Source organism: Rattus rattus, chromosome 5 (genome assembly GCF_011064425.1).
Source record: "Rattus rattus isolate New Zealand chromosome 5, Rrattus_CSIRO_v1, whole genome shotgun sequence".
Classification (NCBI taxonomy): domain Eukaryota; kingdom Metazoa; phylum Chordata; class Mammalia; order Rodentia; family Muridae; genus Rattus; species Rattus rattus.
This window is the reverse complement of record NC_046158.1, coordinates 157,752,890-157,766,860: the sequence shown is the minus strand read 5'-3', so window position 1 is coordinate 157,766,860 and position 13,971 is coordinate 157,752,890. Positions and strand designations below refer to the sequence as shown.

Sequence of the window (13,971 nt, the reverse complement as noted above, 5' to 3'; positions counted from 1 at the left end):
TCTTGTGAACCTCACGTCTGTACTGCAGCTGGACTGACCATTGCTTCTCGGGCCATACACCCCACACCCCAGGAAGCTGAACTCGTAACCTGATGGTTGACAAAATGCAGCAAGCCTGGAAAGTGGACCCCAAGAAACCTGGACCTCTACTGCCCCTCCTCCAGGTGTTGGGTAGAGATGATGGGGAGTTGGACCCTTTGACCTTCATTGGAGTTTCCTGTGTGTCACACCTTCCTTACACAATGGAGCAAAGTCATTAACGTTGGGACATGCCCTCAGCAAAGATACTTCCAAAGCCCAAGAGGAATAATTTGACAAGATTACGTTGTTCCCAGGGTGCTAGCTTACTGTCAGACTTGGGTTTGTTTTTTCTTGATTTGATTTTGGTTCTGGCTGTCCTGGAAGTCACCATTCTAGTCTATGGTGACTAGACTCACCATATAATTGGCCTTGGACTCATGAAGATCCTCCCGCCCTCTCAAACTCCTGAGTGGGTAATGGATATGAGCCATCATTCCCTTGTAGGGCTATACATTCTGGGGGGGGGGCTAGCCAGAAATTTAAAGACCATGGACTGGCTTGTGGAGCTCTGGCATGCACACGGTGGCCAGAAACATCTGCTGGTGAGATGCCATTCTAGGCAGCATGCTATGGCTCACTCAAAACCAGCATAGCATAAACCAGCCTCTAGTTGGAGCATCCTGCTGTGCTGGGACACAGCTGTTCTTTTTTTGTTTTGTTTTTAAACAATGAGTAGACCCCATCTTGAATATTTGGTTGCAGTGGAAGGCTATACTAGAACAGGAGTCTGATACAGGGAAGGACTCATTACCTATACTTAGGTGGTCTGAAAGCCCTTTCTGGATAGAGGTAATATGGCCCCTCTTGTGGAGAACTACTGGTTACCACTAAGACCCCCCCACGCCCAGCCCTTAGCATTGTGTCCCCCCTCATAGCCCACCACTTCCATACCCCCAGCCAACCTCCTAGTGTCAGATTCTAAAAAGACCCTGGCTTACAGAGCCACCCAGTAAAACATTTTGAGGCCCAAATATTCCAACAAACTTTGATAACTCAAACTTGCAAGTTCTGACCATTTTCTGCAGACTTGTCCAAAAAGGCTATAAATAAGGGTCAGCAGTTACTCTAGACTATAAATCTTAACTAGCCATATAGTACCTAGGAAGCAAATAGCTGCTGTTTTTACATTAAAAATCCCCATATCAAGAAAACTTGATAAATAGCTTTCCACACATTGAGTGGGGAAATTTAGATAGGATGTTCAGTAAACATCAGCCTGTTCTCCAGGGCTCTTTTCTGCCTCCTAGCTCTTTCTCTGATACACATCAGACAATTAACAGCCCTATCAGTTTTTGAATGTCCCTCCAGAAATTAAGAGGCTAGCACTGAGATTCCTGGAAAGGGAGAGGAGGGCTTGGTATGGGGTCTGTTCTCCATTGTGTACTAAGCTTTACTGGAATTTAGGAGTTGTAGCACTCTTAAACTAACTACATAATATGTCTAAAAGCAATTGTTTGCAGTAACTTGAACCCAAAACTTTGATGATTTTAAGTGCCTAAAGATTGTAATATGAATATATTTTTATAAAAGTAAATTGAATAGTGTGGTCAGATTGATAGCTTGTTTTATTTTACATTTGTACTCTTGACACCGTCATATCCCTCCCAACCACCCCACCCCACGCCCCTGAGTTAAAACTTTTGTAACCTGGACTTTTCCTAGCTTTGTTCTGTGTACATGAGTGGGAAGCCAGCATTCCTGAGTTAGCTTGCCACATTGTTTTAGTGTAGTCGTTGCCTTTAAAAACAATGTGCCCTTAATCACCCTAGCACTTCCTTCCGGGAGTGTGCCCATCAGCACCTTTTGCAAATGCCTTGTTTTTCATTCAAGCCCAGGACTCAGTGTTTACAAAGACTTAAGCAGTAGGTGGTTGCTCTGTAATCCCGCATACTCTGAGCTCAGAGCGCTGCTGTTGCTGGGATAGCAGTTGATTCACAGCTGAGTAGCAACTACTAGATATGTGAATGCCCAGTGGATTTTTGCTTCCAGAAGACAGACTGAGCTTTGTTTTCTTGTTACAATAATTTTGACACCAGACATTAAGTTCTCTGTACTGCTTGTGTGTCACTGTAGCTTCAGCCTAATTGGTCCCTAACTAAGCGTTTGCTAACTTAGTATATTTAACCTAATGTGTTAAGTTTAGCTTAATATGTTAAAGCTAAAAGTGGGTTGCTCTCTTCTGGTGTGCAGTAGGGCAAATGCAAAAGTAGGACTGAGACATAAAACATCATCGTCCCTGCCAGTCAAGTGTTCCAGTAACCAGTGGCTGCTTGTCTCTCACCTTTCCTGTAGCTTTCTCCTTTCAGTAACTGGAAAGACACGGTATAAATTCTGATATGGGATGGGATTGCTCATGACTTAGAGTTCTTGTTTTGTGGCTTCGGGTCAGGCATTGATCTTTTAGACTACTAGAGGTGGGACTGGGTGTGAGTGCTGGTGCAGTCAGGGACTAGAGTCTCTTGGCCTTCTACTGCAAACAGGTTCTCAAACTTGGCATATTTTACCACAAACAAGGAAAAGGGTGGGAGCTAGGTTCAGGTTCTAAAGTTTCTATAAATGTTTTGTTTTCCAGGTCTTGAATCACCTCGTCCAAATATAATACTTGGGTTAGTAATATGTCAGAAAGTGAAACGTCCTTCAAGTGCAGGCGAGTTAGACAAGACAGATGAGAAGCGGCCTCGACTCCAACAGGAGGAAACAGAAACTTCAGTCTATCCCAAAGTAACTGCAGCTTTGCCGTCCGAGAAGAAGCCTCCCAAGTACAGTGTGCACTCTGCAGACACAACTGCCAGCAGCACCACACCCCCTGGTTCTCCTCCACCCCCTCCTCCTCTTCCTGAACCCCCAGTATTGAAAATACTGTCATCCCTCAAGCCAGGGTCCACCAGCACTGTCACAGCGCCCACAACATCAGCAGTGATCACTACCACAGCTTCCCCGGTTACTGCTGCCACTTCAAAAACAGCCTCACCTCTGGAACACATCCTGCAGACTCTCTTTGGGAAAAAGAAATCATTTGAGCCATCTGGTAAAGAGTCTGTTGGGTCTACTCTAGCTCCACATCAGGATTCCAAGGCCAAGGGGGAGGACACCATGTCAGCAGCTCCTTTGTTGGATCCAATTGTTCAACAGTTTGGTCAGTTCTCAAAGGACAAGGCTCTGGAGGAGGAGGAGGAGGATGACAGGCCCTACGACCCTGAGGAAGAGTACAACCCTGATCGAGCCTTTCATACCCTGCTTGCTGAATCAGGGAGGCCTCATGATGTGCCAAGTGTTCCTGAGACAGCTGAGAGGGAAGAGGTGGCCTATGACCCAGAAGATGAGACCATCTTGGAAGAAGCCAAAGTGACCATTGATGACTTGCCCAATCGCATGTGTGTGAAAGTCAGCTCCACAGAAAGGCCTGCCGACTTCTCCACCGATGCCTCCAGTGCCTCTCTGGTAGAGCAGCAGAAAATGTTAGAAGAGCTAAATAAGCAGATTGAGGAGCAGAAGAGGCAGCTGGAGGAGCAGGAAGAAGCCCTTCGACAGCAGAGGGCTGCTGTGGGTGTGTCCATGGCACACTTCTCTGTGTCAGATGCACTGATGTCACCACCTCCCAAGTCTTCCTTGGGCAAGACAGAGCTGTTCTCTCAAGAACAGCAAGCCCTGGATCCAAGTCAGGGATCCCTGAGCACCAACCACAGCTTAGACTCAAGACAAAGTAGGGACCCAAGGCAGGCCAGGCGGCTTGCTGCAGAAAACACCGAGAATGAATCTCTTCCCAGGGCCCCCACAGGAAGCACATCTGGCCCACAAGGCACCCTACCTGCCCGGGAGACTCCTGCTGGGGCTGCAGTAGCCCAGGGGCCTGGGCTGGCTGCAGAAGCCAAGGAGTCGATGGCTAGTCCCTGGGCTCCTGGTGAAAACACTGTGTTGAGACCTGAACATGACATCCAGAAATGTGAGCACTCCAGTAACCCTGTCTCATTACCCCTGGACACCAGCCACCTTCCTACAGCTGGGGATGGCACAGCCAGGCCAGCACCACCACGCAGAGTGCTGCTGCCCACACCCCCTAGCACCACCTTTCCACCCAGCTTCCCTTTGCAACCTGAGGCACAGAATTTTAGTTCTGGAGGCAGGGAGCCTTTCTCAGGGCCCACATTTCTGTCTCAGGAAACATCTCTTGGTTCATCCCAATATGAGGACCCCAGGGGTTCTCAGTCTGCTGGGAGAAGTGACAGCCCAGTAGCTGACATGGAGGACAGCAGAGAGCCACAGCCCAGGCCTGGTGAGGGCGCTACTTCATTCCCCTCACCTGCGCAGAGGGGAGGGGGCCCTCAGCCTCAGTTTCCAGGCCAGCGTGAACCTGCACCACGCACTTTTGGGATGTCAGGTCATCATGGCCCCAGTTTCCCAGGACCTAGGGGGCCAGTCCCTCCTTTTTCAGAAGAGAACATTGTTCCTAACAGTGATGGATCAAGAGGCCCTCCGCCTGCCAGATTTGGGGCACAGAAGCCACCAATTCCTTCCTTATTCTCCGGGCAACATGGGCCACCTCCCTATGGGGACAACAGGGGACTCTCACCTTCTTATCTTGGTGGGCCCAGAGGAGGCGCACCAGCCCAATTTGAAGATCGCAAGGATCCTCATGGGGAGAAAAGGGAATTCCAGGACACTCCCTACAACGAAATGACAGGTGCCCCTGCTCAGTGTGAAGGGCCAGATCAGGCCCAGTTCATGGGGAACAGGGCACCCTTTCAGTTTGGAGGCCAGAGGCGGCCACTGCTAACTCAGATAAAAGGGCCCCGTGGAGGACCTCCACCCTCTCAGTTTGGAGGCCAAAGGGGACCACCTCCTGGTCATTTTGTCGGCCCACGTGGGCCCCACCCTAGTCAGTTTGAAACTTCACGGGGCACTCACCCTGGCCAGTTTGAAGGGGCCAGAGGCCAAGCACCAGGTTTCATGCCAGGCCCCCGGGGCGTTCAGCCCCAGCAATTTGAAGAGCAGAGAGTGAACTCACCACCAAGGTTTGCGGGCCAGAGGGCATCAGCACCCCTGCCATATGGAGGACCAAGGGGCCCCGCGCCCTTTCCTGAAAAAAACGAGCAGCCGCCTTCTCGATTTCACTTTCAAGGCCCATCCTCACAGCCAGTGAAGCCTCCCCCTCGGCCCCTATTGGAGCTACCGAGCCATCCTCCTCAGCATAGGAAGGACCGATGGGATGAGGCAGGCACAGCCACTGCTCTGCCTTCCAGTTCTGGACCTGGACAGGGCCATGAGGCCGACGGGCAGTGGGCCACATCAGAGTTCCGAGAAGGCAAGGGCCATGAGTATAGGAGCCCAGCATTTGAAGGGAGACAGAGGGAGCGATTTGAAGCAGGACCTAAAGAAAAGCCTCTGGACGAGCCTGAAGCCCAAGGGTTGGAAAGCCGGCAGGGCCGGGCATTTGAGGATAGGAGGCGAGAGCGAGAGAGAGGCAGAAACTGGAGTCGAGAAAAAGACTGGGAAAGGAGCCGGGACTGGGACCGGCATCGGGAATGGGACAAAGGCAGGGATAGGAGCTCCAACAGGGACAGGGAGCGAGACACCGACAGGGGTAAGGAGTGGGACCGGAGCCGTGAGAGAAGTCGGAATCGCGACCGGGACCGTGAAAGGCGGCGAGACCGAGACAGGTCCCGGAGCAGAGACCGAGACAGGGACCGTGAGAGAGCCCGAGACAGGGACAGGGACCGAGGCCGGGACCGGAAGGACCGCAGCAAGAGCAGAGAGAGCCCTCGGGACTTGAAACCTGAGGCCAGAACCTCTGAGGGTGGCCCTGCTGCAGCCCAGGCCTAGAGGCCATTGCACTCAGGGCTGGTGACACGATGCTGGTGTGGACAAAGACTTGTGTCAGCTATTGTATATAGGCTCAGCCTGGCAAAGACCCCTTTAAAAGCCAAGTGCATAAAATGTATTGAGCAAAGAGTTTTTGAAATAGCTATGAACTTATATGCAGGATATAATATTCTGGACTTCAGGAATTACTGTAATTTTGTGTATAATGGTTTGTTACAAAATTTCCCAACTTTACAATTCTGATTTTTTAAAAAAAATAATTTCCATTTAAAATTAGAGAAATGGGAAAATGTCTACAAAAGCATATTGCTTTTTTCAGATTATAAAGTTTTTTCCAATAACTTGACTGGTGTAAGTTTTAAGGGAATTTCAGTGGATCTTAGAGCTAGTTTCCCTGTGTAGCCATCTCTGCTTCCGTCTGTCCCGGGGCTCTCAGTGCTGTCCCGGTCGGTCGGAAAGCACTGTTTCGGGGGTGAGCTGGGGGCTGTGCGCAATTGCAGCTGTGGGAGAGCAGCCTTCTGAGGCCCAGCTCCCAGCAACACGAAATCCTTAGAAGTTTTTTTCAGAGCATAATTAGAAATAATCTGACCTAGTGGAAATTGTTACATTTTAAATAACAATTTATTTTTAAATGTTCAAATTTATCAGCCTAAAAAAAAGAAGCAAAGCAGTTTAGAGCAGTTTTTAAGAGGGGAGAGACAGGAGTCAAGCACTGCCCATTGCTGCCCTCTGAGTGGCTCTCTGCAGATTCAGACTCCAGACAGGTGACAGGTTTGGAAGCTTCTCAGTGGGATGGGGCAATGTTTGTACCAAATCTGGAAATGAGGATGGTGGTGAAGCAGCCTGCTTCATGAAAGGCTATCTGCTGTGTAGCCCCGGTTGCCTCTGAAGATGCTGTGAGAAGGCCAGCTAACTTAACCTGACTGCAAATATGTTTGGTAGTTCCTTTTATATTTTCATAAACTTACTTTTTCAGATAGAGAATTAGCTTCGTTTGTTCTTCGGTGTCTTATTTCACTCCACACTGTACATCACTACAGATTTTTTTCACTTTATAGCACATGTTTTAAGTTGAAAAGAAATGGGAAAATAGCAATTTGGGATACTTGCTATTGTAAACCAAATAAACAGTAGGGTAAATTACATGAAAGTGTCAGTTTCAACATCTAATAATATGTGAAGGGTTTTTTTTTTTTAAATGTAAAGTAAAATTTTCTAACTTAAATGCACAAGCATAAAAATCAAGTGTGTTTCTTTAGGTTTACTTTGTAGAAATTTCTGTACACTGTATTTTGTATTGCAGAGTGTTCTATCACTGTCCATTGAAACACAGGACTTCATAGGTTTTGTTACTTGAAGTAGAATAAATATCTACAGAGTTCTTGTCTCTCTTTTCACTCAGCCTTTACCCCTAGTTATCACAGGCAAAGGCATCCCACTCCCAACTGGCAGTCCCACTTCTCTTGCTGGATGCTGCCTGCTGCGCGGTATCAGGGCCCACAGAGTGATGTGCTCGCCGGTGTCCTATACGGAACCCTGACTGCAGCCAGTTCGTGGGATCACTGGAGGCAACCTGCATCAGAGCAGAAGGCAGTGGATCAGAAATGCACAAGCGCCATGGGTAGGATCTAGCCTCACTGCTAGCTTTTTAAAAGGAGCTGAGCACTAGAGCCAACCATTCTCGTTGGAGTTGGCCCAGCTCGCGTGCATGTGGTCCTGCCCTTGACTGCCACCTACTGGATGTGTACCTAAATCCAGCTGGTCTATCCCCACATAGGTACCCGGTACACCAAGAGCTTGGCGGGAGGATCCTGACCGGCACCTAGCTGAAGTGTTTGCTGGGACATGGAGGCTGAAGGCAACTCACTCGCCAAAGAAGCCTCTGGGAGCCATACCACCCCCTTTCTGTTTTAAGACAGTCTCGCTATATAGCCTCAAATTCACAGCAATCCTGCTTCAGCCTCATGAGTTCTGGGATCATAGACGGGCACCATTACCTCTAGCTCCCATCTTAACTTGATCCTACATGGGTGCTTTTGCTGGGTTATATCACTTGTGTTTATCCCCAAGCTCTGTGAAACCTATTGCGGGATTTGGTACATAAAGCTTCCAGCTCTGGCACCTGAGAGGACAGACTGGGGAAAATAAGAGTTATTAGACCTCCAGGTCATACTGGATCCCTGGCAACACCAGCTGGGACATAAATTACCAAGTCCAGTAACAAGCAAGCAATGGTGCCTGTGTCCCAGTGATAGCAGTGATGGCTGGGTATGCCTGCAGTCATAACAAGGGAAACAACCATGGGGAAGGCAGCTGGCAGGTAACGGATCTCAAGCGTGCTTCCCCCAGCAGCACATAAATGAGGGGAGCGTCCAGCCAATTTTACACCCAGCAGACTGTCAGTAATGCTTACATATTTGCTTTCCTTATTACTGTGACAGAATATTTGACAGAAACAGGAGAGAAAGGAAGGACTTATTCTGCTCAGTAGTTCCTGGGGATTGAGTGCATCATGGAGACTGGAACAGCTGTCATTGACAGTGGAAGCTTGTGGCATGTTCTGTTCACATTGTAGTGAATCAAGAAGCATTCCTGGGGCTGGAGAGACGGCTCAGTGGTTAAGAACACTGACTGCTCTTCCAGGGGTCCTGAGTTCAATTCCCAGCAACCACATGGTGGCTCACAACCATCTATAAATGGATCTGATGTCCTTTTAAGGCACACAGGTGTATGTAATGATAGAACATCCATATATATCTCATATGTATATTATATATAATGAATCTTTTTTTAAAAAAAAGAATACATTTAAAAAAAAGAAAAAGCATTGCTCAGGACCTGGAGCACAGTAGGACTGTATCCCTGAAAACCACCCTTCCCTAACTTGGTGGCCTACGTTAACCAACTAAGTCCCGTCTTTAAGGTTTTATTAGCTCCCAGAGCAGAACCTTGTGTATTCAAAAGTTTGAGCCAGTGGGGGACATTTCAGACCCAACCATAACACTTTTCTTTTTTCATTAATAAAATTGACATCGTATAGCACTGTAGGTTATTGGGTTACTTGTGACTTGTTAGTAAACTGGGCATAACATGTTCACAGCAGGACTTGGTGGCACGTGCTTTGTAGGCACGCAGACCTTAGTTTAGGGCCAGGGTTGCATAGTGAGAGCCTGTTTCAGAAACAGTACTGTCTGCACAGTTTGTATCTACTTTGTTTTCAAAGGTCTTTTTTTTAATTTATTTTATGTGAGTACACCATTGCTTTCTTCAGCCAAGCACACCAGAAGAGGGCGCCAGATCCAATTAAGGATGGTTGTGAGCCACCATGTAGTTGCTGGGATTTGAACTCAGAACCTCTGGAAGAGCAGTCAGTGCTCTTAACCACTGAGTTATCTCTCCAGCCTGGCATGTGTTGTTGTTGTTGTTGTTGTTGTTTTGTTGTTGTTGGTTTTTGTTTTGTTTAGCTTATTTAGGAATCACCTATGCTCAGTAAAAAGGCCTGACCTTTTTGGCTCACCATTGGCTCACCAAGCTGGGGTTTTGGTAGAACTGTTTCTTTTTTTCTGTCACCAGAGTAATATCTCAGGCAAACAGACATGTTCATATCTTCTCAGGAAAAGTTAACACAGTAAAAGCTCCCCAGGTGTGGGTGGAGTGGGGCGTGGTGTGGTTGGGTGTGGTGGGGTGGGGTGGGGAGGGGTGGGGTGTGTGGTGGGGTGGGGTGGGATGGGGGGGTGGGGAGGGTGGTATGTGGTGTGGTGTGTGTGTGTGGTATATCTACAACCCTAGCACTTGTGAGCCTGAGGTAGAAAGACAGTTCAGGACTTGTGGGTTTGTAAAGTCCCAGCTGCCTGGTATGGAAAAACAGTGGGAAATAAAGGAAGTGTGCGTGAAAGTCCAAGGGTGTGGTAACATCCTGCCCATCCTTTTGCCTTGCCATGCTACTGCTGGTTTTGGGGACTCAATCACTTACCAAAAATGAAGGTCTAGGGAATAGGTGGCTCCATATAAGCCTGGTGCAGTGGAAGGTCTGACCCTGTCGTGTACTTCATGGTTTACTACTGCTCAGTTCCTACTGCTCACTTCCTACTGCTGTGCCCTCTGTCCTTGCACTGCCGGGAGACTGCTCTACAGGCCTGGTGCCATTGTTGTGTAAAGCTGGCCAAAGACACCAGGCCTCACCTGTGTGTTTGCTGCCCCGCTGCCCCTCTGCCCCTCAGGAGACTAGTGGCCATCTGTTAGCTCTGTAAAACCTGACAACCTGGGCTTGCGCAAGGGAAGCAAGGCTGCCTGACTTTGTCTCTGAGCAAATCAGAGTCTGTGAAGACGGGGAAACTGTGAGCAGTGTGTCCGTCATTCCATGGTGCACTCCAGTGTTGTCAAAGACTAGTACAACTGGGCTACTAAGACATAATGGGTGGCAAGTAGAACACAGAACTGAAAATGGGCTCCGGGAGCTGGGACTGAGCTATTACTCAGGCCAGCACCAGAACAGGTAGTTTCCCAGTGCTGGAGGATTGGGGAAAGGTAGGCTCTGGGGGCCACTGCCCATGTTTGTAGGCCAGGGCCCTCCTGAGTCTATTATGGAGTGTCTGCATAAAGGTGATACTTTGAGAACAGACACAGGTGAGAGGTGCCCTGGCCCACAGGGCAGTCAGCGGAGATTGGGGACCACCTAGGAGAGAATGGGGGACAAGAGATGCGAAGAAGAATGCCAAGACAGGGGGGTGGGGGATTTAGCTCAGTGGTAGAGCGCTTGCCTAGCAAGCGCAAGGCCCTGGGTTTGGTCCTTGGCTCCGGAAAAAAACAAAAACAAAAACAAAAAAACCAACAACAACAACAAAAAAAAAAGAATGCTAAGACAGGAGTCTGATCAAGGCGCCGATTTTATTTTTTCCAAGGCTGAATTTATACCATAACAGGGGTAACAGAGAGGGGGGAAAGTGGGAAACATTTACGCAGGCCAAGGACACAGTACTCATGTGGTCAGCTGATGTCAACAGGATGTCGGTTTCTCAGAAAGGTTACAGGTTTGTCATATCATTGGGCATCCTGACATCAGATGTTTTTCTCGGCAAGGTCACAGGTTTGTCATACCGTTAGTCATCCTGACCACCAGATTTGTATTAGTCTTCTGCAGCTGGCTGGAGATTTTCCACGAACTCAGTCATACTTAACTCTAACCATAATAATAACATCAATAATGGAGGGCTTCAAGGGCATCGCTCCCAACAGAGAGGCAGACAGCCTGAGGAACTGGGTTGGCTCTGGATCTTCATGGAAATGTTATCACATGACTTACTCCTCAGGAACCTAGACATAAAAGAGGGCCCATCTCGCAGTGGACGGAAACAACAGAATGGAGTTTCAACTCCTGTGCACATGTATGTGCAAGCACGTGTACACATGCCCTCATACAGGCACATGCCCACAAGCAGAGAAGCTAAGCAAGTGCAGGGATAGTACTGCCAGACCTCCATAGAGTAACAAAATTAGGAGAAATGCAGCGTGGGCTCCCTACCCACAGCCCACTCTCCCGTTAGAGAAGCCTGACTGTCCGGTCAGGAAGCACGTCTCCCCACTGTTCTTCACAGCAGTGTAAGGAGTTGCAGAATTTCAGGGACCTCACGGTGGCTTCAATGCTAAAAAGGATTTCAGGGCTAGCCGTAGGTTCCTTTTAAATGTCTTAATATATTTATTCATCTACACGCTTACACACTGATGAGCATCTGTGTTGCAGGTGTGTATGTGCCATAGTATGTCTATGAAGGGTCAGAGGTCGACTTGCGGGAACTGGTTCTCTTCCCCCACGTGGGTACTGGGAAATCAAACGGGTTTGGTACCTGATGAACTATCACACTGTGCAGCTGTTTTAAAGTAGTTTTAATTTGTATTTCCCTGATGGATAAGGATGTTGAACATTTCTTCATGTGTTTCTCAACCACATGAGTTTCCTCTATTGAGAATTTTCTGTTTAGATCTGTACACCGTTTTAAAATCTGGATTATTGGGCTGGAGAGGTGGCTAAGTGGTTAAGAGCACTCACTGACTGCTCTACGAGAGGTTCTGAGTTCAAATCCCAGCAACCACATGGTGGTTCACAATCATCTGTGATGGAATCTGATGTCCTCTTCTGGTGTATAATTATATACAATAAATAAATCTTAAAAATTGGATTATTTGTTTTCTTGTTTAATATCTAGTTTCTTGAGTATTTTATATATTCTGGATATTAGCCCTCTATTGGATGTGGATTGGTGAAAAATCTTTCTGCCCCATTATCCCCTACTGCCCCCAAGGTTTCTCTGTATAGCCCTGGCTGTCCTGGAACTTGATCTGTAGACCAGGCTGGCCTTGAACTCACAGAGATCCACCTGTCTCTGCCCACCACATCCAGCCCTTTTTCCTATTCTGTAGGCTGTTATTTTATCCTATTGAGAGTGTCCATTGCCTTGCAAAAAGAAGTTTTTCAGTTTCACGAGGTCCCATTTATTAACTGTTGATCTCTATGCCTGTGTGCTGAGGTTTGGTGTGCTGTTATGCATTATGTTATATTTTGTGCCTGAAGGGAGGGTTAGGGCTACTCTAGGTCTATGAGTGAATTCTCATGTTTACAAGCTTCTGTTACATAAACTTGGTTTTTGATTTAAAACTATTGGTTAAATAAAATTGGCTCTTTCCGCCGGGGCAGACATCTTCCAGTAACTTGCCAAGATGACGAACACAAAAGGAAAGAGGAGAGGTACTCGGTATATGTTCTCTAGACCTTTTAGAAAACATGGAGTCGTTCCTTTGGCCACATACATGCGAATCTACAAGAAGGGTGATATTGTAGACATCAAGGAAATGGGCACTGTTCAAAAAGGAATGCCCCATAAGTTTTACCACGGCAAAATCGGAAGAGTCTACAATGTCACCCAGCATGCCGTGGGCATCATTGTAAACAAGCAAGTTAAAGGCAAGATTCTGGTCAAGAGGATCAATGTGCGGATTAAGCACATCAAGCACCCAAAGAGCAGAGACAGATTCCTGAAGCGGGTGAAGGAGAACGATCAGAAGAAAAAGGAAGCCAAAGAGAAGGGCACCTGGGTTCAGCTGAAGCGCCAGCCTGCGCCACCCAGAGAACCCCACTTTGTGAGGACTAATGGAAAGGAGCCTGAGCTGCTGGAGCCCATTCCATACGAATTCATGGCCTAATGTATACAAAGGAAATAAAGGACCTGGACTCAAAAAAATAAACAAATAAAATAAAATTGGCTATAGTCAATTATTGGAGGGATTAGAGGTAGGTGTGTTTGGAGTGACTTGGTTGGGGAGAGAGACGAGAGGAGAATGTGATAGGAGGAAAGGGGGAGGAGGAAATGGAGATGGATGGTGAGCACGTGGCTCAGAGAAACAGCGAGTATCTGGGGGTACACCGCTGGAGAGGTAGCCAAGCCAGCAGTTAGTAGAGAAAACTAGGGGTTACCCTCCAGTAATTGTCAAATCCAAATAAACTAACCGTAGTTTGAGTTTTACTCATTCGTAAGCTAGTCAGGGATACGCATAGTCAGGAATACGTACTACATTTTGGTGCCCAGCGCGAGGCAAAACCAAACTACTTGAAACAAGTTACCGTAGGTAGAGAGGCACAACCCTACCCAAAATCGCGGCTTTCAAGCTACTGCTGCTTGGGACCAGCTGGACTGTAGCACCTGGGAAGGCTTTGCAATTCTAAAGCTGCTGAAAGGAACAGAAGCTGCTCTGGAAAGCCAGCACTCTGCTTGGCGGAAGCACAACCTGTGCTAAGACCTCTGGAGAAGAACAGCAACCTGGTCTACAGCCCGCTGTCTGGTGAGAGGTTCCAGAGCAGCCAAGCGTGGCAGGGCACGTGGGCCAGAGACCACAGGAAGATGCCGGGACTGAAGGCCTAAAGCTGAGCATAAGTAGGGAAAGCTGGAGAGAACTGGCCAGAGCTGGCAAAAGGCTGAGCAAGGAGAGCTAGCTGGAGCAGAGCTAACGCGGAGCACAGCGAACAAACTGAAAAGGTCCCAAGAGTCTAAACTGATAAGGTATTGAATTTAAAGAACA

General features: G+C 47.9%; 2 protein-coding genes across 2 annotated transcripts in view; both read left to right on the top strand.

The window, feature by feature from the left end:
* Nucleotides 1–7,282, top strand: part of Dido1 (death inducer-obliterator 1) — a 32,003-nt gene extending 24,721 nt beyond the window's left edge. The window contains 1 exon segment of the mRNA XM_032904948.1: nucleotides 2,654–7,282. Within this exon segment, the coding sequence (XP_032760839.1) occupies nucleotides 2,654–5,901 (3,248 nt within the window). The 3' untranslated portion in view covers nucleotides 5,902–7,282.
* Nucleotides 7,283–12,582: 5,300 nt separating this feature from the next.
* Nucleotides 12,583–13,128, top strand: LOC116900796 (60S ribosomal protein L21-like). The gene has a single exon (XM_032902507.1). It carries the CDS (start codon nucleotides 12,616–12,618, stop codon nucleotides 13,096–13,098), a length of 483 nt encoding a protein of 160 aa, XP_032758398.1. The 5' UTR covers nucleotides 12,583–12,615; the 3' UTR covers nucleotides 13,099–13,128.
* Nucleotides 13,129–13,971: the final 843 nt, after the last annotated feature.

Coding starts and splice junctions, on each gene's coding strand:
- LOC116900796 (XM_032902507.1), top strand. CDS start 12,616: ATGACGAACACAAAAGGAAAGAGGAGAGGTACTCGGTATATGTTCTCT.